At 31.7% G+C, this 27,111-nt stretch overlaps 1 protein-coding gene across 1 annotated transcript; it reads left to right on the forward strand.

Moving 5' to 3' along the window:
• LOC132721203 (transient receptor potential cation channel subfamily A member 1 homolog) lies at positions 1-27,111 on the forward strand (the record flags this gene model as incomplete). Its single annotated transcript, XM_060705467.1, has 17 exons — positions 1-168; positions 1,439-1,527; positions 1,825-1,965; positions 2,347-2,458; positions 3,620-3,750; positions 4,010-4,140; positions 4,652-4,795; positions 8,483-8,536; positions 13,483-13,524; positions 13,886-13,944; positions 14,077-14,252; positions 15,111-15,213; positions 16,450-16,593; positions 17,020-17,220; positions 18,083-18,250; positions 18,744-18,812; positions 26,923-27,111. Coding segments are annotated over exons 1-17 (2,091 nt in total), but the record flags the coding sequence as incomplete, so codon positions are not given.

A 27,111-nucleotide genomic window follows, 5' to 3' on the forward strand; every position in this document is an offset into this window, starting at 1 on the left:
CTAGATTGTAAGACATGATTTGATATCGAAATGTTTCCTCTAAATGAGTTTTACTTTCGTACTTTTATTATTGTTTTTCAGACTACCGGTGATACATCTAAAGAAACGAAAAATAAAAAAGAACCTCTTCATGTAGCTGCGGAAAAGGGGTACTTGGAATGTTTAAATGTACGTTTTCATTTTTTAAATCGTTTATGAATGAAATTATAATTTTATCAACATGTAAATAATAGATATAAGCCGTGTTTAAATTTTAACAATGCTCTTTTTTAATGAATTCTGCGCAAACTAAAATGGTGCAATGCGGGAATGGTGCAATTCGGGACACTTTCCCTAGGTTACCATGGCTTGGTAATTTTAGAGAATGCACTTGGTAAATGTTATTTTTTCTTGTTTATATTTCTGTCATGTTATGTTATTCATTGTATTCATTGTCATCCAATAATCGGATCAAATTTATCAAGCGAAAGAACCCCAGGGCACTATATGGACCTGTAAAATTGGCAAGGTAGGTCACCTATATGTCTTAGAGATTACCTGTATGCAAAATTTACACAGTGTTAAAAAAGCAACATTTGTTTTGCAAAATTGTCAAACAAAAGTACTGATACATCATGCCGTTATATACTCCTCTCTTTTTATCTAGTGTGCCTTTAAAAATAAAGATAAAATAAGATTAATGTGCATTAATCATCAAATGAATGTACAGATGTTGTTGTAGAATGATTTAAAAAGTAAAGGTACAGTTTACTTTCATTTATTAAGAAAATTAAAAAGATAATATCAAAACAATAATTGTGATTTAAATTTCCAAAATAGATTTAAAACAATAAGGTAAAAAAGCATCTAAATTCATTTTTCTGGGTTAATATCAATGTGTGTAAAAAGGACATAGTAATATGGAAATATGGAATATTAAGAAGAAACTCAATAAAAAATTACATTGTATATTTTTCGTTTTAAATTTGTTGAGAAAATCTTGTTATATTATATACAGCAATGAAAATGAGACAACAATACATTAAACATTTGAATTGATTGAAAAAAAAACTATTGATTTATTTTAAGCTGTAGGTAATAATCTTAACCTTTTTAATTAGACAATTAGACAATGTATCAAACAATATTGCTATAAGATACAGTTGTGAAAAAAAAGAGTAAAAAAACAAAATTAATTAAAACCATTTTCTTACTAAACGAAAGCATTGTTATGAATGAATAAGAAAAAAAGGCAGTTTGATAGAAGATAATGATCAAATCAAGAATAAGGTACGCACTAGATTCTATACGACAGCGAGTAAAGATAGGATCAGTTGATAACCGTTATGTAAAGACATATTATTAATAAAATGTTAAAACAGGTACATGTATTAATAAATGGATCTTTATAAAAAAAATTGTGACAAGGTACGATACACTAAATGAAATGTTGTTTTAGATTTTAATAAAGAAAACATCTGATTTATGTACAAAATGCGAAAATGGAAAGACAGCATTGCATCTTGCAGCTGCAAAAGGAAGAATAAGGTAACTGTTACTTTTCATCACTTTTCAACCAAGTGCTTGTTGTAAACATTTGTTTTTTGTGTTTTCTTCGCTTTTATAATCCTTATTGCGTTTTTTCACAAGCACTTATCAAGTTTTAGCATTTTGTGTATTATGGCGTGTTTTGATTTAACAAAATAAATAAAACCATTTTGTCAATTTATATTTTATATCACTTTTATTTGCATTAAAGTATTGAGTTGATGGGTTGATTTCATATTTAAAATAATGTCAATTTTGTCATATTTAGCGATTTCATGTCATTTTTGTATTACAAAGGGTTGTAGAACGTTTGATTGAGGAGGAACCGAAGCTGATGTATATGAATGACAAATCAAAACGTACAGCACTCCACGACGCAATCAAACATGTCAAAGTCGTTGAGATCCTTTTAGATGAAGGTGCAAAAATAAACACCAAGTAAGTAAATTAATTAATAACAACATAATGCTTCCATATATCGGACCAGCACATACTAGTAGTTAGGCTTATTTTTCCATAATGGCGAGTGAATGAGGGTATGTGCAAAATGACGTAATAATCTCTCAGTGCCTTTCAAGATTACTGAATGAGCTGTTGTCACTTACAAACAAAGATTGCAGTTTGGATGACTTAATCAATCCAATCAAAAAAATAATTTTGAATAACCATGCTTTCAAGAGAAAGAGATACACAACTTTTGTGGAATTATTCGCTATATAGGGTAATGATTAATTTCGTCTATATACAACTGTTTATATATGTGATATTTATGCGTGATTTTCCATTAAACAGTTAAGAACAATTCAGTATATTTTTAAGAGACAAAAATGGCAGAACACCATTAAGTTATGCAGCCGAAAATGGAATGTTAGAATGCGCAATAAAGCTGGTAGAAAGTGGCGCTGATATAAATTTGGAAGATAACAATAAGGTAGTCGCATATCTTAATCATTTTCCTTTTCGCAAAGAAAGCTTACAAGAGCTTGTTTGAGAAAATATTTGATGCTAACACCATTTTAATGATGAAATAAATTAACATGTTATATTTTTATCATTTATTATTTACGTATGATAATGGTCATTTTTGCAAGTATTATGTGACAAATGTTTTTATCACACCTCACGTGATTTATTTACTATTTGGACTTCAGAGCTGATTTTAAAGGGTAACGATCTGTTATGTCACATGGTACTATCACTTGTCTGATATAACTGAATAGCCTTCACACGCATATTTTGGTTTGCGCTTTATTTATTAGATTTTTTCTCAAAAATTAATTTGTACGGGTATAGTACAATAAAAATATCACAGAATAATGACAGCATCGACTAGCGGCTACGTTCACATCACATGCAGGATATGATATTAATACAATGACGCGGATAAAACACAAGATAAGATGTTATATTTTTTTAAATAGATTGTTGATGGTATGATAAAAAGAAATTATTATGAATAATCATCAAATTCAATAGTGTAAAAATCAAACTTTTTCATCGTAAGCGCACTATTTAGTTCATCTGCACTATCCCAAAAATAATTGCAAGCATATTTGCATACCATTTCTTAAATACCATTCTGACTTATTCATATATAAATAAAAAAGAATTCAAATACGTATTGAGAAAATTTCGTCCGAAAATGTTTTGATCCGACACACCCTATTATTCACAAACAAATTTCTTTTCATTTGACCGATTTTGGTTTAACCGTTCTGATGAAAAATCAGCGGCGCATGTAAGATTGACGTTTGTTCAAGGTTTGATGTAGATATAACAAAGGGCGTGTTTACAAGGAAGAATACAAGGAAGAATTTACATATCAGAATTTCACACTATTGGAATCGTAATTAATTTCTTTTTTTCATGTTTTGTGCATATCAATGTATACAGTGCTACCACTACCAGTATTCTGCTTATTCTACAAAACTTAAGTTCTAGTTTGAATTTCTTTGAGAATATATAGAGGCATTTAAGTTTTGAAATTAATTCTTCTGTTCTGAATATGCAAACTATATTATTATTACTATATTATTCAGAGGAATAATTCGTTTTTTTCTGAATATTTCAATCTTATTTCTGTTTGAATTAGATGGGACCTATCCATTTTGCTGCGCAAAAAGGTCAAACGGAAGTTTTCTATAAGCTCGCAAGTTCAAAAAAGATTGATCTTGATAAACCAGCAATAAATTGTTTAGATCTAGCGATTGATAATAACCACGTGTAAGTGTTGACCTTGCATTATCATGAATTATTTTTCCCATTTGAGCATTACAATTTGGAAGTAGTTCCAAATATAATATAACATAAAAAGTTGCTTTAAACTATTGTTTGAATTTTACTTCATCAAGCTGTTATTGACACCATCGTGTATCAAACAAGTAATGTATGTCTTTTAAAATAATGTGAACAACTTAAGTGTTGCAAATCACGAACCTTATAAATGGTCTTAACATTTTGATCAACATACGGCAATTTTCAGGGAAACAGTTCTTAGGATATTTCAACTTGAGAACTCCAAATGGACAAAAATGCTGCGATCAAGATCAAAATTAAATGACTCGGATGAGTTTCATGACACACCAATGAGAAAGCTAATCAGACAAATGCCTGGTATGTTGAAAACTTACTTTATATTTTCTGTCTATTGCTTGCATTATGTATGTTTTAATTTCGATGTTAATATTTAACCACAAATATTCAAAAGAGGTAAATTTTGATTATACAGTCGTTCTTGAGACCCTTATTCACCAATTAGTAGACTGAGGAAGACAAAAAATGACTAGAAAATCAAAACCTTCCAAGTAAAACATTTTCGTTTATGCAATGTACATTTAAATCATTTGATTTATAATACGTAGCATAGGTTTGTTTACTATGGCTGCTTGAAAAAAAAACACTTTGCGAAACTTTGTGTAATCGTCATCCAGACATGCGAATATTCTGTCTGAACATTACTAAAGTAGTTATGGTAATGTTAATACGTTAGTTTTAAAACAAGGGGATTTTACCATTTAATAAAACTTGAAAGTTGAACGAAACATTTAGCCCTGAAGAAGTTATGTCATTGAGGCAATCTTTCTAATGTATATACATGTGGACGTATTTTTATATCACGTTTAAGAGGCAGCCATGGAAGTATTCAATCATTGCACAAAAATGTCGAAGGCGAGCAGCAAGCAATTTGAAGTAACATTCAATTATGAATTTCTTGATGACACTTACCAGCTTGGAACTTGGAGAAAACACATAACTCCAAGTAAACAAGGTAGGATAAATATCAACAAAAAAATTCCCTGTCAAAGTAAAACGAAGTTATTTTAAATTATGAGAAAGTTTTGTTTTCAAGCTATTATTGAAAAAGAGAAGATAAGAATCCATAAAAAAGTCCAAAACATCAATATTGCAAATGTTGCAGGTTCGGTTTGATTGAACCTTTGAATTTAAGAAACATCCGCAGATGTTTTCATACGGCGGTTATCTGCCGTGCTATTCAATGAAAAGCGGCGTATGGTCCCGAAGTAATAGTAAGCGTGGTCCCGAAAAGAGAAAACAATAGGCGGACCTAAACAAATGGAATTTTGAAATCAGATCAGAGGTTATGAAGCCTGCATATCATATATGACGTCAAAATACAAAGTTAAAAAGCAGACAACAACGGTCGTAATGTCAACGATGTGAAAAAAACCTGTTATTTTCACAAATTTTTTTCCAGTTAAGTTAGTAAGTTTTATTAAAATAAATAAAAGGGCGTTCTCTTTGGCCATATACTTTCCAAAACGGTGCATCTGTTACCAGCTGATACCTACGGATCCTGTTGTAGGTTACAAATTTCTACCTTTTATAGCTAGAGCTATAATCTAAATATAAATTGTTCATTATCAAAATACGATGTCTGAACACAAATAAAATAATACTAAAGGTATATGCCTCTGCTAGATTATATCCATTTATTTACTATTTTCACAAACCATCACATATATTTATAGCAAAGCACGATCTTTTTAATTCAGAAATATAATATGATGATTATATTATTATTTTTTTTATAATACAAAATGTAGAATTTGACAAATTTAAATGGCAGGCAACATTTCCTAAGGGCGATTCAAAATTATTGAAGAAGTTACAGTGCAACCACGCAACTAGAAAAGGCTAGAAAAAAGAACTAAAAATTGAATTTTTCTCAACAGCTTAAAGACAAAAAAAGTGAACAAATTTAAAAATTTAATAAAAAAAATTAAAATTTGCATGTTTTAAAACAATGTAACTTTTTTACTAAATGGTACAATAAACAGCTTTGAAGAAATCACGTTTATATCTAATCATTTTCAGCTGACTGTACGAAGTATATGGAATCCGCGCTAGATTTCAGATTAAAGTTTTTAGCAGAGAAATATTCTATTGTTTAAGCTATCAACTTCAAACATCAAATATATGTTCCTTATCATCAACCACATCAATGTTCATGACTTAAGAAGTCATATTTTCTGAACAATCTCTCTTTCATCTTAGAATTTTCTTTAAATACATCATTTTTAATCTTTAAGTTACTTCTTTATTTTTCAAGAGATCAACTTGAAATATATGTTTCCTATGATCAACCACTTCATATGTGACAATGTTTTTAATTCTAGGAACAATATTTTCACAAGTATCTCACCATTAGATTAGATTTTTTGCTATAAACTAGTTTATGTCTTAAGGTACCTACTCCAAACTTTAAATCAAGTTACTTATCACCACCCACATGATTGTGACAAGAGTCATATCTCTAGCACATATTTTGTTTATTTTTTTTTCAGAATTATCCCTCCTTGGACTTTGATGTTTCCTTCAAAAATGTTATTAATATAGTAACTTTTTTACTTCTGAAGGTAACTACCTCAAACTTTACATAATTAAGAAATATATGTTTCTTATCATCAACAGCATGGTGTGTGACAAGATGTATACCTCTAGCACACATGTTTTTCAGAATTACCTCCTTGAACACTGAACAGAAGAGTTATTTTATTTGTTACCCTAACTTTTTAGTTTCTTAAGTTATATACCTCAAAATCTGGAAAAGGTGATCTTTCTGAAGCAAAAAAATCTGCAAAATTACATGAAAATTCAGATTCTTATTATCACCCACACTGCAAGATTCGAAACTCTAGCATGACTTTGTTGAAGAAATATTTCCCCTATTGACCTTTTTATTGCTCTCATCTCTTTATTTTTTATTTCATATCGTCTTTCATATAATGATGAAATGTTCTTAATATAAGCGTCAACATTTTCCAAATTAATTTTCAAATTATTTTCCCTTTAAAATTTCTTTTTTTCTGTAACTTCTTTATGTTTTAGGGATTTAATTCTAACTTCAAAAATATGTTTGTTATTTACATCGTATTTTCCATTAGAACATACATATGTCTGTTTAAATGTTATGGACCTAGTCACATGCATATTATGTGTAGCAAAAATATTGAACATTTGAGTGCTTTCTTGAGACTGTTACAAAAATTCATTTTTATCGTAATTATTTTTTTTCTAAGTTTAACTTCTTTTTCTTCGGCCGATGTATAATAATTTCAGTGATTTAAACTTTATTATAATTGATGTACAATTCTCATTATAGGCTTAGTTAAGGATCAACATGATCTGAAAAAATATATAAAAATAGTTTGGACATCATAATGTTCTTAACAATTAGGCAAACCGTTGTATTTAAAATATGTTTTACTAGTTAAACTAAATTATGCAAATAAATTAAATCAATATACAGCAGACATTAGTTGATGACGAGGAAAATATCTGGCAACATGTTCGGTCTAAAATGCCTTTTATAATTATTAGAAACGACCTTATTAAGATTTGTCTTCCCGGGTCATCCAGACAAAAATATATATTAAGACAATCGCACAAAACTGTTTTGAATTTGCATGACACTCAAAATAAGATGAAATTAAAATGAAAATGAATAGTATTTTGCAAGATTGTATATATGAAGGATTGAAAATGATCACTTGAAAATTGTCATTAACAATTAAATATGGCATTTGTCGAAAATATCTATTGATGGTAGAGAGACATTTACAAAGAATGATTGGAACCGATTTATTTCAAAATAGTTTAAACACAACTTACATCCAGCAATTAAGAATAGAAAACATTTTTTTTGAAAAAAATAGCTACTGCCATTGAGTTAAGTAAGTTTTAATAACACAAAACACAATCTAGTAGACCAAATCATATAACAAAAATCCTTATAAAAATTTCCAATGTAAAGTTGAAATATTTATATGCTATAAATTATAAACACTTGATTATCAGTACAAAGTCCATAATCAATGGGAAACTAACAGAACTAAAGCTTCCATTGCTTCCAATTTATTGCCCTTTCCAACATATCTAATATGTATATGGTTAACTTAACCGACAAGTAGGATATATTTTAAGTTTTTTACAAATGGCTTCATAATTTCCCAACGTACTTATCACTACTTGAAGTACACATTGTTGTTAAGTTATATAGGTATGCAATCCATATTAAGCAGTTATTTCCCTTTTTATCATTTTGAAAATAGGGCCTTAAAGGGTTGACCTATTCCAGCAAGTGAGATTTATATTAAATTTATCCTAATTACTTCATTTATTTTAAGATATCTTCTATATGTGGAAGGTATATGCATGGAATTAAATCACCAAAGACTTTGGTAAACGTTTTGCTTATTATTTTAATTTTACGAAGTGGACAGGAAATTGCTTACAGATGAGAGACCAGGCGCTTATCAACAAAACTCTTTCAGACGTATAGAAACAAAGTTTCTAAAATACATTTGTGAATGTGTAAATGTTAAGTTTTGTGTTGATATTAAAAGTGAAGTGAAATATCATGTAATTCAAATAAAATGAAATACAAATTACAAAAGAAATAAAAATTACAACCATTTATTTATGTCTAATTCAGCTAGCAAAAACGAAGACTCAAAGCATTCCAAAGATTCGGAAACGAAACAGAGCAGTATGTATCTTACAATGTCTAGTTAACAATACAGTTTAACGGAGTCAAACCTGACACTAACCAGTCATTATGTTACGCCGAAGTTTATCGGTTTTAATTTATCGCATCCTCAATGTTCTGATAATAATAATGCTTTATCAACAGGTATTTTGAAGGAAATCGTGGAGAAGATTTGAATTCAATATCCTTTGTAAAGAAGATGTCCCTACTTCTAGTTTGAATATAACAAATGCTTTGTAACAACTTTTCCCTTTCTTGTCAGTATATTTTGTGTTGAATGCGATTGGGTTCTTGATAATGCGTACCCCCGGCCGCGACATGTAACTGCAATTGAGAAAATATCGATTTATTAAAAGTTTAAGACGACTGGAAGTTATTTCACAGTAGAATGTATTTTAAAAGTGTATTTCAAGTCTTCGCTGTGTCTCGTTTTCATAGAAATTTCTTAAATCGCTCTATTTACAGTAAATTAAAATTGAGATTCTGCTTACACACTTAAAAACAAATCTAGATAATGCGGATAAAATTGTGTATACTAGAGGCAGTCTGTGCTTAATGATGGCAATACGAGCTGACTGAAAAAAAAAATCTTTTTTTTATCCTTGGAAATGTATAAAATGTACATCTTGGAAAGAAAAATAAAAAAAATCGAATTTTATATTTTTCATTTACTTTATTAAGAAATGAATGTACGCTAATATGGTGTTAAATTCATCACCCAGACAACATGAGGGACGATATTGACATCATGTACCCTAAGGAACTATGTAGTCAAAGGGCCTTTTCTGAGTATTGTCACAAAACACACACAAATATATGAGTGTCATTGTGGAAAATCGTTCAAAACTATTCATTATTTGAAACACAACATGAACAAAGAAAGAGCTGAACAGAGACATTCAATGTATCATTTATGTATTAAAGTAAGATAAAAAATAAGATTTATAATAACAAGCAGTTAACACAATAATATATCATCATAATTATATTTTCGTTCCTGATCTTCTGGCAAATGCATTTTTTTTTTATTTTCGTTCCTGATCTTCTGGCAAATGCATTTATTTCAATGGAAAATTGAATTGTGAACGTTGCCTTTGCCTTGTTGATCTTAATTCTTAATATTTTAATATTTTTTTTGTCAAAAAGCTAGAACATTTTTAATTGTTATTTCTTTAGTAGGTGTTAATGTCCCGCAAAATTTTAGTTTATTTTATTTTATGTGTTGTATGAGATGTTTAACATTACTGAATAGTTTTATTTACAAATACAGTGAAAAGACTGAATATGGACAGAAACTGATTTGTCACATTCTAATTCCTATGTTTTTGTATGTTTTGTTTGTTTTTGTTGTTGACAATGTTTTTGTTTTTTACAATCATGTGAAGCCTTGAACGATTTTTCACAACACTTTTCCACAATGACATTCATATATGCATTCAGAGGTATGACGCTTCGTACATGTTATGTAATAATACTCTGAGAAAGCCACTTTCCTATATAGGTAATATTTGCAAGGGCTATCTTGCCGATGTAGTCCTTCATGTTGTCTGAGAGATGGTGATGATTCGATGGAGAAGAATGCACAAGAAAAAGGAAAACCTTCATTTCCAATAAGATGTTAACTTCTCATGAGACATTAATTTGACTTCAGAAGGTAGTTTATTTTAAAATGCAGAGTACAAAAATATATAATTAGGATAGAGTTTTAAATAAATGATTAGAAAATGTTAAAAAAATTAAACTCCGGTCTTTTGTAGGATGTCAAGTTTTTAACAGTACGGGTTTACAATTTTTAAAGGAACAAACATTTATAATAAGAATTTCTGTAAATAGTGCGTTTTAAAACATTTTTGTACAAATGAAAATGAACAAAGGTTGAAAATGTATTTTTGAAATAGATACTAAAATGATTTAACTTCCAATAATCTGAAAATTAGTTTTTATCGATATTTTCACAATTTCAACGCAAGGAATACGCAGGAAGTTTTTGTCTTGACTATTCTCTCCAAAATGCCGGTTAATAAAGTGTTCTCATTATCAGGATTTTAAGGATGCGCTCGCATCGTATCACTTCTTCATTATATCTTTCGGTATTTACAGCTTGCTGATGGCTGTCAGGATTTTTCGTTCATCAAAAGACAGTCTTTTATTGTAATGTTTGTTATACTTATATAATTCACAATTTTAAGTTGTTCATTTTTTCAATTAGTTTATAGAACCTTTTACCACGCGGTCCGTTCTATGAAAAAATGACTGAAAATAGTATTTTTCGCGCATGCGCAATTTGCGTAGGGCAAAAAGAAGCCATGCTTTACATAGAAATGAAGAAAAAAAGAATTAATAGACAATTCCGAGTTTGTTTAAAGTAAACATTAGAAAATAATATGAAATAGCTTACAACAGAAACACAAAGATGCCCTCAAAGCCTTGTGGCCAAGATTTACCCAAAAAGGCATGAAAAAGACAATTGTTTAAGAATCCCCCTTTACGATCACTAAACTGACGTTGAAATTATTGTTGCAAAAATATGTGAAAATATATATATATAAGCAAAAAAAGAAAAGAAGTCAATTTAATTGTTGTTTAATACGTCCATATAAAAAAATATTTTTTTTACAGTCAACTATCGTTATTTCGACATCGCTTTTCTCGATATTTCGTTATATCGATGAAACTTTGAAAGTCCCGATTTTCTTCCTTCTTTATCTATATTGGAAATATTTGTTTATCTCGATATTTTTATTTCGATATTTTCAGTATCTCGATGAGAAATTTCAGCCCCAACTGTTATTTTCACACTTTTATCTTTTGTTTATCTCGACTAATAGTTTTCTTTCGTCTGTTCCACTCAAACGTGTGAAAACCATAAACTTGACGATAATTGCTCTATAGTGGGTGTCATAATGATGGTTTTGTTTTGTAACAAGTTTAGCTGTTTTAATAAAAGTTGATCTATTTAACGTGTTGATTGACTTATGTCCAAAATGAGTTAATTTTACGGCCGTTATAAATTCGAACACAGTATCAATTCATTATGACTTTAAAGGAACTCCACTGAGGTCCATAAGCCTAAAACCATAAAATTTTAATTTCTCACATAGATCAACTGGGGCACCTAAAACGGAAATATATGCAAAAGATAATTAAGAAATATACCTAGAAATACACTGAAACTCGTATATTTGTGTAATTCTCAGTCCGATTTGAGTGAAAAGCGTTTAAACGCATTTCAGTTTTAGGTCATTTTTGACAATTAAAACAATTATTCTGGAAAAACGAACCGAGTTAATGATCTGAAATTTTGCACATAAATTGTTGGTATAGACCTACATCAGATGGAGTAATAATCTCAAAAAGATATTTCCAGTCCCGTCATGTCAAAAAACCTCAGTGGAGTCCCTTTAAAAGTAAGTGAAAGAGTGAAAGTATAGAAACGCTATCGTTGCAATACTGTTTCACAACATCACCACCAATCAGCGATCGAAAAAATCTCGAGACCCGATAACTAACCCAGGAGGATATCGGGATCAACCATCCTGAAAACAAAGTTTTCAATATATTGATTTATATCTGGGTGAACCTCCCTATGTGTTTTTATCTCAAACACCCGTATTTCCGCAGGTAAAAAAATCCTCTAATGTTTCTTAAAATTGACTAGTCCTATGGAAACAAGACATGGGGATATCATAGTTAATTTGACATAAGGTATGCACGTGTCTTTTGTAAAAATAAGTTTCTGCCTTATTCAAACCCTAATATATTTATCTCGACATTACGTTATCTCTACATTTTTGGACGTTCCCGGAGACATCGAGATAACAAGAGTAGATTGTACATATAATATGTTACATTTTCATATAAATTGTATTAAAATTGAAAATCGAGGTTAAATATCATTCCGAAAAAAGTTGGAACACGTGATATAATGCATTTAAAGTTTTCAGTTTAGCTAATTTCATCCTTTATCCAACTTGACTGAGATGCCAAACAGAAATTTTAGCCACAGAAAATATTTAAATAATTTTTAATTTTTCAAACTTTTGTAAAGTTAAAATGGGCGATGGAATAACACACGTTTTTTCCGGTCTCTTGTAACACATGGAAATGCACGTCTTGTACACTATTTGTCACTTCACAAAATCAATAAACATTGATGAGATTGGTATAAATAAAAAAACTTAAATAACGTTTAATCATATTTATAATATTATGTAACTAACTACGTCATGGTACTAAAACGACCCAGTTGAATGATATTGTTAAGTAGCTGGCAAAAAAACAACCGGTCACGTGTCAGTCTGTTTGACACTAACCGCCTTGCAAATCCACTTTCAAAGGAATACCAATTGTATGATATTTTGTAAAACATAAGTTATAAAATGTGATTTTTAACACCCTGCTGTTTGTATTAAATTACTGATGAAAAAGTCACCAAACGATACCTTGAACAGAGGACTTTTGGTCGTTGAATTATAAGGCCCGCTAATTTTGTATATCTGTTTTAAATATCAATTCACGTTTTAAGTACTTACCGCTTTTATTCATGCCAAAATTTCTTTTGTACTGGATGACATAACTTGAATTCACGCCTTTTAAAGACTTTAAGTGCGCTAAATGTATGCTATAGTTACTGCGCTTTTGTCGTACGCAGAATGCGCAGGCACTAAATGCAACATATGTTGCTATGGAATAATCGTACTGAAAAAAGGTCTATACGAAACTAAGCGAACGGGTAAGATGTGTACGGCCGCATATCATCAAAATTATTCTGAACGTATATACAGTCAATATATTAAAATGTTGAGTGGTGTCTTGTTTTTGAAAAGTAAAACATAATTTTCTTCACACAGAATATAAATATACACTTTATTTAAAAAGGATAACTTCACGTTTCTCTAAATGATAATTGCCCCCATTTTTTGTGTCTTTCTTAGCTGACAAGAAAGTTGACCAGAAACATTCTAAAGATTCGGATACGAGGCAGAGCAGTATGTTTTAAATACTAATTACTTTCAATCCACTTCATAAAAACATATAAAATTTGGTTTCTTGCTAGGAAATGAATACAGTTATGATATTTTGTGTTCATTTGGGTATAGCATCTATCAAACTATTTAACTTAAGAGCCAGTGCTAAATGATGATAAGCTTCACTCATACAAATTTAAATACACTAATTTTATCGGCTTTATAATGCGATAGTGTATAGCTTAATAAATCCTTACGTTAAAATCATTCCAAAATGTTTAAAATTATTACTTTGATACATTTACATTTATGCACATGAAAACACATGAAAAAAACGGTTTAATTTCAAGTGATGTCCATTTCAAAGTGGTATTTTTTATAGGTAAACCATACACCGAGAAAACAAACATTATCAAAGAAAACCACCCTCTAATGATTATGGTAAGCAATTTCACTTCTTATTGGTTTAAGAACTCTTGTTGTACATTTTTTAATGATTTTATATCTGAAGAAGTTGTGTAATTTTTTGATATTGTTAAAATACTGATGCTTAGACTTGTTTGAAATTTACAGGTCGCATTCAAACGAATAGAATTGTTAGACCACCCATTAGTGTCAGCCCTTCTTAAGAGGAAATGGATAAGCATCGGTCTTGTTTTAAACATCCTAATTGTTTTGCTGTATGCAATTTTTCTTGCATTGCTTACTGGCTTCACGCTTGATGTACGTGCCCCATATCAGTTTCAGAGGTAAGTTTAAAAAATAAGGCATGTTGATGTTCGTGTGTGATTTTAATTTTAGAAAAAGATGCACCATTTAAAATGTAAGTAATACTGTTATGTTTCATATAATAATAAAAGAGAGCTAAACACAAAATGCGAATTGAAAATATGAATTTTGTGAGTTAGAAAAAACCTTAGTTAAAAGACAATGTTACTACAAATCTGTTTTTAAACAAATGATCAAGGTATTTATTGTACGTTGGCCACTGTAGTGAAATAGTTATGACATGATTACTCATTCGTTTTTATTATTCTGAAATGTGTCATGCTAAAAGCAAACGCATATTAAAGTCTTTCATAAAATATAATACAATGATTTTAATTATTCCACAAGTTATGCAATGTTACCAATGCACTTTCGGGATTTGCTCAATCGAAATAATTATTGGATCAAATCTAATCGATTTAGCCTCGTTAGTTAAAAACGTCCATCCATTCATACTCACGTTTCATTACTTATATGGAGTAAATTAGATATTCAAAAGTATGTTTTTGCAAATATTTAATATAAAAAGTATATTAATAATACAATATACTAAAACATAAATTTGTTATTGAATTTTATTAATTTTTAATGAAGAAAAAGATACTCTTAATATGTAATAAATCACATATGATCCATTGGCATTACATAAATAAAACATACGATCAATTAAATCATATGTGCCATCTTCAAACTCACCAACGACAAAAAATTCTTACAACAGGAATGCTTAACTAGACAATAAGCTGTATCTTTTCTCTTTCAGTCAGAGTTTCATATCTAACAATTTGATGTCTTAACTTCATTTTCAGTACACCTGCAAGATAATTATTATTTTACAGATTTTCTGTTTGTTCAGATTTAACAAACGAGAGTATTTCTGTATTCGCATCTTTTGCGAAGTACGGAGTCATGGCATTGGCTTCGATAATATTGCTCATTCAGGTAAGAAAACTTATGCTTCCGAGGGATCACTTTTGTTTCCAGATTTTGATCTATAATGCTAAAATAGATTTTACTCTTATCAGATTCAACTGTATACGATACAATACTTATAATTTAATTTTATGACACTAAGGATTAAATGAAAGACATGAAATTATGAAGTATGTAGAAACCTTTTTTTAAAGGAGATAAACATCAGTTTAAAAACAAACGATACAATAGAAATATGTCCATAAGACGCGGAAACCCATCTATTCACTGTTTTGTTAATTTTCTTCATTTATATCAAATATCAGTTGGAATTCACGCGAAAGAAGATAGAAAATGCAAATATTTTACAAAGTCAAGGGCATAACCTCTAAAAATACTGAATAAGTCTACAAGAAACCCAGATGCATAACTGACCAACATTAAGGCGTACTCTACAAATACCTAATAAATGTACACGCACACGTCCGGTGCATAGCTGCACGTGCTGATAAACACATCTATTTCACTAATTTAGTTGAAACAAGTTTGGGGTCGAAAGGCAAAAATTGCATTTTTTTCACCTGGTCAATGAAAATATCTATATAAATAATGAATAAATCCACTAACAACCTTCCAGGTGCACAATTTCGTCTGTACAGTTCAATAATTCAGGTCAGATTCTTTTTGGTTTACGCGCGACACATATTTTAAACTGCCAACTTTAGCCTAGTCAATGAGAATTTCCCTATCAATACTGAATGAATCCACAATCCACATGCAAACCCACTGTGGAGAGCTTTTCATGCCGACCAACATTCCCGTTAAATTTCACGACATTTGTAAAAATAAAATTGGTCCTTCGCGCGACACAAGTTGACACTTGCAAATTTTAATTAAGCCAAAGACAATAACTCTTCAGATAATAATTAAAAAATCTACAAGCAAACAACAAGGTGCACAACTTCACATGTTGAGATCAACATTTCTGAAAGATTATTTGCCTCCTAGTCAAAAACGTTTATGATGCACAATAAAAGTTGAAAAGTGCAATATATTCAATAACTCACGCCAAAACCCCAGGTGCGAAGCTTCACATGCTTATCAATTTTCCTGTAAATTGTATTGATTTTATACTGCTACATGTGATACATCATGGAAACTGACGAACAGATAAGGGCAAATCTGAACCCCGTTCTTGTGTTCGGTGCACTATAATAATTATTATTCAAAAGTTTATATACTGTTTAAAATGGTTTATTTATACAGATACTCGACATGAAACAAATGTTCTCCTGGAAAGTATGGTTTTACTTTTTGGAAATTGAAAATGTTATTAAATGGATAACCTGCATCACTGCAATTATATTTGTGGCCAATACATGCGGATGTAGCGATTCTGGTTATCGGCTGGTATGATTTTTTATGTCCTTTATAAAACAGGTTTTCGAGTTATCAAATGATTTTTGCACTGTGGTATCAAACAATATTATATTAATGATGCATTTAAGGGTTTAAAGTTCCGTTGATAGCACGAAACACAGCATAGGATGAATATCACGATCCTATCTAATCAAACACGCAACATAACTACAATTCTGACACGTGTTCAATTTTAAAACATGTAAACTAAATGCAATCGTCGGGCAATGTCATTAACAACGCCCACCATTGGAAATATTTTTGTTTTATGTTGCAATAAATCTCATAGTTACGGTCTTGATAAAAGGTATTATTCATATATGTCAGATTTAATAGGGAAACACATTTTGCTACTGTTGCATCATAAGAACTTTTATGCTATAAAACCATCATGTTACCCAAGCGCATTTTTTTCAGCAATGGCAATGGATTTGCGGAACGGTATCCGTCTTCCTCGCTTGGATCAATATGTTATTTATCATTCAGAAATTCGAATGGTTAGGTATATATGTAGTTATGTTGTACCGGATCATCAAAGTGTTTATGAAGTTTCTCCTTGTATTTTCACTCCTGATTGTTGCCTTTGCTATATCGTTCCACTGCTTGTTTCATAATCAGGTAAGATGAAGTTAAACAATCAGTTCAAATAAATATTTTATTGAATACAATCTTTAATTTAGATAGAAATTATTTATTCTAAACAGCAAACAACACGTACAATCTTGAATATAAAAAAGACCTGTAAATGTTCAAAATTGCAATGATTTTGAATCAATTCCTACGTATTTGATTTGCATTTATGAATACTGATGTTAAATAAGCTCTCCTAATTCGTGTATATATCATGATAGAAAAACTTAGATAGTTAGATTTTAGATACCTTACATATCATCTATTGTTGATTCAATTCATTTTATTTTAAGTTTGTAAATAATAGCCAAAATCATTTTTAAGAAATAACTACATTTTCATTAAAATTTAAAATTTCGAGATTTTGCCTATCCATTGAAATACAAATTATGAAGACAAAGGTGTACATTTTTATCATTACTTGATAGTTGATCTTTGATAGGGTAAATATGTTTTATATAAAACGCCTGTATATGGTCGCAAGCTATAGTGAATGAAATGTTTGCATATGCTCAACAGGAAGGCGACTGTCACAGTACAATGGTGATAATACCACAGTACCATGGTGTTAGTACCATAGTACGATTGTGACAGTACGACAGTATGATGGTGACAGTACTCAGGTGAAAATACGACAGCGAAATGGTCTATCATCATCGTCTTGTCGTGTTTCTCCATAGTACCGTCATATTATCACTAAAGTTCTGTCGTACTGTCCTCATCTTACTGTCATCATTCGCGCTTTTCGTTCTCAGAGAAAACGCACTGGTCCTATTACCGTACATTCATGACGTCATCAAATCATGATGTTAAATTGGCCTGTATTTCATGTTATCTATATGATTTCTAGGAACCGTTTAGTACAATTTGGACATCACTGAGAACAACCTCAATGATGATTGGTGGTCCGGACTTTGTTTCAACGTTTCTAGACGATACTGTTCTTTATGAAATAATGAGTAATGTGTTCCTCGTCATCTTCATGTTGTTTATGGCTATTGTAGTCATCAACTTACTGGTAAATTTATATTACTTTATCTAATCGTTATTTTCATTTATACCCTCAGCTACCTAAACTCAATAAACATTTTATTAACTACCCCCCCCCCCCCAACACACAACACCACAACCTTAAAATATATTGAAGATATCTTTTGATAAACAAATCATTTTGTTCTTTTGAGATAAGAAAAGTTTGCCTTGGTTTTATTATTGTTATCCTTGTTTTCCTAATTAATGTTGATAATAAGAATATAATTGTATATCACAATATCGATTTTATTGATTCTGTAAGTTTTAAATCATGCAAATATCTATATATGACACTTATGCACGTCGTAACTATATATACAGTATTAAACATTTCAATACATTATCTCAGTTTTATTGCCCGTCGATGTAGAAGTTACTTAAGATTTTATTTATTTTGAAAGCAAAACTAGTTTGTATTTAAACAGAATATAAATTTTTCATATTTTACATTATTTTAAGGTATTCCATTATATCTACAGGTTGGTTTAGCAGTAGATAATATACATGAATTCCAAAAAAAGGCTGATCTTGCTAAAAAGCAAATGCAGGTATTTAATTTGAATACTCATAAATAATTATTAAAGCATGTTTAACAACATACGTATAAATTTTGTGAATGAGTAATATTCTTTTCGAGTATTTAATTGCCAATTTAATATAATTATATTCTGTTAAGTGATAAGTGAATAATGAAGCAAATGCTTTGCGTTATTTCAAAAATTATAAATGTTCATGAACGGGAAAACTAACAACAAAAAGGAAATGAGTCGTATATCACTTCTTCTCGCCCACATGTCTGCTTGCCGGTCCCGCTAACGTAAAGTCGTCCCAGACGCAAAATATGATAACTGTTCAACATTTTCAAAGGGGAACAATTGGTCTCAATGTGAAGTGTGCCCGTTACCGGTGCGAACCATCGCTACTCGTGTCAATCCATCTTTGCCAGTTATTCAATATTTCCTAATTTCCACTGTAATGTTTCGGTCTCACTATGAATAAGTACTACGTCGCCGACTTAAATCGTCTGGACATTGGTTCCCGTAGTTTTAAGATACTAGCATAATGACATCATATACTCGTGGTGCCAACTATTCAGGACACGGTGACCTGTGCCTTTATCCTTGCTTGTTTGGTGATCTTTTGACAACGGTTTTGGTTCAGATACACCCTCGTTGTAAGGCATAGTTGTTAAACGCACTTTGGTATACATTTCTTCTTTGTACCATGATTGTGAAACAGGCATGTTACGGAAGTAGATTTCATTAATTGGTGTTTGGTGTATTGTATTTGCTGCTTCCAGATAAATTATCTTATCATAACCTATGGAACGACTGAAACGCTTGTATAAATGAAGATTTAGTCATAACTGAAATAACTTCTAGACGAAGCACAAGTAAAAGACAAATGTATGCCCTCTCATTTTTTTTATTTTTCCGCTTACATGTACATGTAAAGCTCCTGTGAAATCAACTTCAGTCACAGTAAAAGGTTGTATATCTTAAACTCATATCTTTTGTAAAGGTGATGAATCTGTCGCTGTGTACGGTCTTCCTGATACTCGTCTGCACTGGTTTCGCCTTCTGGGTATTTTTTGAATGCACCGGCAGTATCCAGTATATTTTGCGTATATGGTTAATAAGCGCATTCATGCCTACGTGTAAGTGTCATGGACTTTCATGGGCGTCAATAAGTTTCGTCGGAATCGGATTTGCTCAGCAAGAGTGCCGTTATAAAATTCTACACTACAGCGAATGTAGCCATTATTGTCAAGGAATAATCGAAGTGTTAGGTTTCTCCTTCCGTACTTTAAACATGAAACTATAGCTCTATAGGTGGTTGCTTGGAAAATATGGAATCTCAACAGTTTACGCCAAAGTTGACGTTTTATTGTAAGTTTTCGCAGTTCGGGAATTTTGACCTAATCTCATCATGAAGGCTGTCACTCTAAGATGCTTTCTATAACGGCTATATCTATTGACATCAATGACATTGTGAATAGCTGAGGTTGACATGGTAACAAATGTATCAACTTGTCTCTCTGTATCTGCTAGTTACACAATTGTTTCAACAGCAGCTTGGCTTAAGTACCGACTTTCACCTTTCAACAAATCGGGTTCTTTCTGTGCGATTTAGAAATTCGGTAGCTGTTACTTTTTTTGTCAAAATGTCAGCCGGATTGTGCTCGATCAGACAGTACACCCATCTCCTTTTCTCTGAAAGATGGTGTATTTCAGCTACTCTATTCTTATCAAATATTTTCAACAATTTGATTATCAGACAACACACAAGTTAAAGATGCTGTAAATATCGTCTGTAATAGGTCCCGAAGAAGTCTTAAACCAATCATTGCAGCCATAAGTAAAGTCTTGATTATTGCAAAAGCTTCATATTTGCGGCACGTGTCCTTGACATTACACGTACAGACTGGTCACCAAGTGCAATGTATATCACTGCTCCATAGGCCTTAAGATTGGTGTTACAAAACCATGAAAATGAATTGCTAAGCATGCGCAAAATATGATAAACAAGATAAACAAAAAATGACTGCATTCAATGAACGCAACCCTCACCCAACCCAGTAACAAGAGCCAGTGGCAAGGAGCCCAGGGGGACACCAAACAAGCAGCATTGTCGCCTGTACCAGAAGTAAATACCATAGAGTTAGATTGCTTACAATAACCTCCAGGGTATAGTAAGTAAGTAGTAAGTAAGTAAGTAAGTAACGACTTTATTTAACGAGGCTTACACATTCAGTTTCCCGATCTTCCATGTGGGCCTCGGATTGGGGTCACAATGATTAAGTCTTTAGCAAAGTTAATATTGTGTCTGTTTGTCATCTCTTAGGGACGTGTCCCAATCGAACGTTTTCTGCCAAATATCTTGAAGTAGGATTTTTCGACGAATAGTAAATTGGGTTAGGAAGCTAAGGGGCTCGTAAATCTTCTATGTTCCTTTGAGTATGACATGTTTTGTTAACAATTTGGCCGTATATATTGTCTTTCTTGCTAGGAACATCTGGTGTGATGTCGGGTCCCATTTTATTCCAAAGATGTAGTTATTTCATCAGTTTTGGCTACTTCGTATGCCTCTGCCAGGCTGCGCATTGAACTGTAGTTCCAGCTCCATGCTCGCAAGTTAAAAGCAGCAGATGTCATCAATTTCTGTGAGCTCTAGAAGTAGCCAAGTAAGGAACTCTCGTTAGAAAAACTAAGCATCACGTTATAAACAAACAAGTCTTGTTCCCTGTCCTGTTTTTGTTCATTGAACGACGCCTTTCCTTGTTGATATTGTTTATCATGTTTCCTAAGTATTGCACTCACGCAGTTTTGATTTTTAGCACTCAAGTGCTTAGTTATAGTGGCATGAAGAAGTATAAATGGTGAACATGTGGCACCGAAAAGCACGGACTTGAATCTGTATGTCGTAAGGTGGTCACTATGTGGATCATAAATGTCGTTCAGTCACAGAAATTGTGTGATTCGTTGATCTGTATTTGAGGAGGAGCTTTTCTAATATCTTTGCAGACGGCATATCTGTGTTTCTTAAATTGATCTTAGGAGGGTTGTTTCAATGCAATCATTAAGACTGGCTGAAAATTTGTTATGAAGACAACTACAGTCAGCGGTGTTGACCAAATGTTTCTTAACTCCGTGATGTCTGATATAGTGAGCTAACTTTATAAATAATTCACTTTCGCTATAATAAAGGCCCTTTTTCTGGTATTTCATTATATCTTCGTACTTTTCTAGCAAAAAGGATTCAACGTTGTCGTCGTAAGGTGTTCTGAGTTCTTCTCAATATGATGCTATAGTTTTCGGGTAAATTAGAGTGATCGGGTTTCGTTTCTATGGCCATATACTGACCATTTTCAAAGGTAAAGCAGTTCTTCTGAACATTATGCAAGGAGTCAGAAGCTTTTGCCTCCGCTGCAGGTAAAATGCCGATTGATTCTAGTTTCCAGAATCGCTCACGATAATCATCGTCATCTGCTGCAGATCTTATAATGTTCATAATGTAGTTCGTAGCTGAATTTGATGACGTGCCCAGAAGTGGTCCGGACAGTAAAAATCCAATCTTTAACTGGAAAGCTGTCGGGCCGTCTCCCCGTATCATACGGTCTCCTTTAATCTCCCAATTTTATCCGCTCCTATGAGTAATGATATGTTGAATGTGTCAACCTCTGCTAGTGGGTTCGCTAGTTTTAAACTTTGTAAATAAGGGTAAAGTATGACACAAAAATAAAAGGTACCATTAAAACATCAATGGCACTTCTCAGTTATCATGTAAACTGTGGCGGTTTCAAAATGGCCGACCTTGGACTCCGACCAGATTATAACAAAGTGGACAACGTCAGATTCTTATTGTTAAGCAGGTTCATAAGTAATAAATGATTGTTGAGCTCATTCATTGCCAGAAGTAGGAACAAAACTTTGAGCCGATGTGTTCAGTGAGATTATGATACTTTGATCGCAAATGCTGATGTGGTGTTTCAAATTGCCCAAACAAATGAAACCTTGTTTCTTGCGATAAATAATGCCCTCTCTCTCATTAGAGTATATGGTATTCTCAAGGATTAGCTTGTCGTTGAAATAACCATAGAGGAGTTTTCATCTATTTTAATACCACATTCCGGTTCAAGTAGAGCAGAAATAGAAATTCAGAGGAGATCGAGAGTAAATGAATAGAACTTCCTCTCCGAGACAGAAAATCCCTTCTGGCACATTTCAAAGGGTATCTTAGAAGGTATTTAAAATACTTTAGTACAAATTTAGTACTAATACATTTAGTATAAATGAGTACGCATTTCATAATTATATTGATGATATATTGATTTCTTGTGACTTTAATCTAGATATGCATAAGTCATTCACCAACACAAACAAGAACAGAAAAGCATCATAGTACAACATGACACAGTGAAAACTGAACTTAAACACTTTACAACAGGTTAAGTGTCATTGCTGTCTAGCATGTTCGAAATCCTTCCAAAGTGCTTCAACTTTCATATTGAAAGTTCATTCAGGGCGATGTTAATTATTTACACATGTATAAAAGTATGTTCTTTATACCGGAATTCTTTCTTTTATACAAAATGTTATAATTTACGCGTTAAATTTAGCTGATAGAGTCTTTAAACTTTCATTAATATATATTTTCATTATTTCAATTTAAGCTCGGCACCCCAAACAACAAACAAAAACATACTTAATTACTTCATTAAAATGCAAAAAAGTACGTTTATATGTATATATATAACTTTAGAGAAAATAAAAAATGAAAATATATTTCTAATTGTTTACATTTTCGGTAATTTTGCACAATCAAAATTAATATTATTGGAAAAAAAGATATAAGATTTGATCTGCAAATTGCACAAAGTTAAAGATTATCGGTTCAAAACTACGTCAATTGATGTACAAAGGTCGAAAATTTATTTTCTATCGCGACACGTCAAGAAAATCAGTGAAAAGACTTCAAAAACGGAATATTTTAGTGTATATAAGGTATGGTGCAAGTAAGGCGGTTCTTCCTTTGGTTTACTACTTGTTCCTCATGCTTAAACCTTTGTTCCAGGTATTTACTTATTTTATGATGTATTTACTGTTCCATGTCTTGTTATTAATCTCTGTATAATGTACATATAAGGAAGACTTTTAAGATTGAAATTGACTATATAGCAATGGTCCTTCACTAGCATGCTCAGATGATCCGCTTCACTAACCAGATGGCTACAGAAGCTAGAATATGAAGTCCTTTAAACGACGTATCCTCAAACATTTGATAAGTTTTTGTTTCTACTATTCGGCCATTTTCAACTTGGGTGGTCCCAGTATTCCTACTTGAATACTGTATGATCATCCTTAGGATATGTTGCCTGCTTTTTAAATTTGTCTTGCGATATGCAAGCTTCATAACCTCAGATCCTCTTTCAAAATTCAATTTTACTTAGTTCAGCCTAATGTTTTCTCGTTTAGGGCAACATTGAAAGTTCCATGAAACCGCTTTATGAACACATCTGCGGATGTTTCTTAATTCCAAATGTCACCATATTCGTGTTAAATGTTGAATTCTGCTCAATTCTAAATAAGAATCCCTAAAGAAAGTCCAACACGGCAAAACTGAAAATGTTGCAGAAGCCTGTTCCTATAACTCTCTAATGGACACAAATTTAGTTGATTAGAGGCATTAATAATTGTTCACACTAATCGAAACTGAGCTTAAAGCAGATAGGTAAGACTATGAGATGCATAGCACATGGAGACTTAAATTAACATGTTTATAGCGCGGATCACTTTGCGTCAAACGTGTAATCAATAGGTACGAGTGACCCATGTAGAGAAAAGGATTATTCGGCTTCGAGGCAGACGAGTATTGTAAGAAATCTCTGTGGAGTTTTTGATTATCATAAAAATATAAGACATTCATGTGCATCAGCTTAATGCTTCTTGATCTATTTTTACTTTCTTACCTTTATGAAAAACACTTTTATCGTAAATTCAGCGATTTCATCCAGTTTTGATGAAACTCAACAGGAATTTTCAATAGCTCATCCTTTACAAAACAGACGAGAATGATCAACAAGGCAAGGCAAAAGCCTGGCTTAAATTGTTTTTAGTTAATATTGTGCAGCAATGATCAACAGATGGTCCTTTTACAAACAATCTATTCAAATAATTCCGGATTGTTGAACAAGGAATATCCACTGTTTTTATGAAAGAGAAGGCATCTAGTGATGTTTAACTGTTTGACAGCTTGCTTTGGTACTGTGCAGCGTGCGGTGGCGGCTGGAATGTGCTCTGGCGAATAAAATGTGCGATCACTGCCGTGATCAAGGGTGAAATCATAAATACCATCAAATTAGGAAAAGGACAAAAAAAATTAAAAAAATGATGCAATTACTCCAAAGAAATGAAAAATATTAATATTAATATATCGACCGGGTCATGATTTTCCTCATGTACAATATCTATATCACTTTTGTTAATTTATTGAGCCAAATCTACATACAAAATAAAGTATTTCCTATACAACTATGTTTCATTATTTCCATAATTGTCCTATTTATAGATGTATTACCTTTTTGTTGCACACCTACCTCTTTTAAGTGCCTTTTGGAGACCGTTAAAAGTCATCACACCAAGCAAGTACAATCAATCAGGGACGTTAATTTCTTTAACCCTGAAGATTGTTCAGTGTTTTCATTTATATCTAGATGCTACTTTGTCATTAAAATAGAGAACATAAGAATCCCTAAAGAAAGTCCAACACGGCAAAACTGAAAATGTTGCAGGAGCCTGTTCCTATAACTCTCTAAAAGACACAAATTTAGCTGATTATAGGCAATAATAATTGTTCACACTAATCGAAACTGAGCTTAAAGCAGATAGGTAAGACTATGAGATGCATAGCACAGTACATGGAGACTTTAATTAAAACGTTTATAGCGCGGATCACTATGCGTCAAACGTGTAATTAATAGGTACGAGTGACCCATATAGAGACATGGATTATTCGGCTTCGAGGCAGACGAGTATTGTAAGAAATCTCTGTGGAGTTTTTGATTATTATAAAAACATAAGAAATTCATATGCATCAGCTTAATGCTTCTTGATCCATTTTTACTTTCTCACCTTGATGTAACACACTTTTATCGTAAATCCAGCGTAAAGCCTGCGTAGAACACTGTTACAGTCTTGCATATGTGTAAAAGCCATTCCATTGTCAAGAAATTCAGAATTTTTCCATCTATCCAATTTTGGAAAATTCTTTACCTCATGTTCTATACCTGTAGAAACAAGTTCGCTGTTTTGCAGATTTTTTTTAAATTGTATTTTTCCTATTAAAAGGCAGTTCTGGCTTCCAAATTTTAATCAGCTGCTTTTTTATATTTTGTTAATAATGTTTAAAAGACATCATACCAGTTTCCAAAGCTTACAAATAAGCAAACGTTTAATGCCGCTTTACTTCATCGCGAAATACATCGTTTAAAATTAAAATATAGCAAATTTCTTTGACATTTTTTCTGCAAAACAGCAGTAAATACGTATTTTGTCCGCCACAACACTGTGAAAATGCTCGAGATCTCGCGAACCGTTTAGAAAATACAACATGTAAACATTTGGGCTCTGTTATGGAGATTTTCCTCTTTGAATTAAAAAGACAAAATAAAACAAAAGTAAACTTACTTTTTATTACTTGAAAAGAAATCGTTTAATTTAGAATAAAACTGGATAAAAATTGCAACGATTGATTGCATGAGGAAAGTGATGATGGACTGCTAAACTTTAAGAAATGTCGTTAATATTTACATTCAAATTTAGGGTTTTATTGTTAAAACTTTGCTTATTTAGTTAATATGCCGTTCATCGGGATATTATTAATTAATGCCAAAGGCCGTATCGAGCCATTCAGCGATGTTAGATATATATGACTCGTGGTGCCAGATTCCTGAAACAATTATTTGGTTGCTTTTCCTACGGCAATGACTTAAGAATAGATCTTCGGTTTCAAAGTAAAAATGAACGCTTTGCACACTCGACATGTTATAAACCATATCATTTGAAAAGCAAGTTTCAGTTTATTCTATGATGAGATGAAAACTAAATGCTAAGTAAATCTTTTTCAGATTCGCTAAACAATGTTTGAAATATATTGCAGGTCAAGTTTGCTCTAGAGTTAGAAAGCACTTTTATAAAAAATATAAAATGCTTGTGTTTCAAGTGTAAAAGTAACAATGAGAGCATAGAGAAGCTGATGCCAAACAAGTTATCCTGGTTTAAAAAAAAGATTGGTGAATCTTGGAAATTAACTGAGCGGGACATAAAGGCAGCCATGAGTTCTGAAAAG

The sequence above is a fragment of the Ruditapes philippinarum genome, unplaced genomic scaffold (genome assembly GCF_026571515.1).
Source record: "Ruditapes philippinarum isolate M1 unplaced genomic scaffold, ASM2657151v2 ctg8606_1_1_1_1, whole genome shotgun sequence".
In the NCBI taxonomy this organism is placed as follows: Eukaryota; Metazoa; Mollusca; class Bivalvia; order Venerida; family Veneridae; genus Ruditapes; species Ruditapes philippinarum.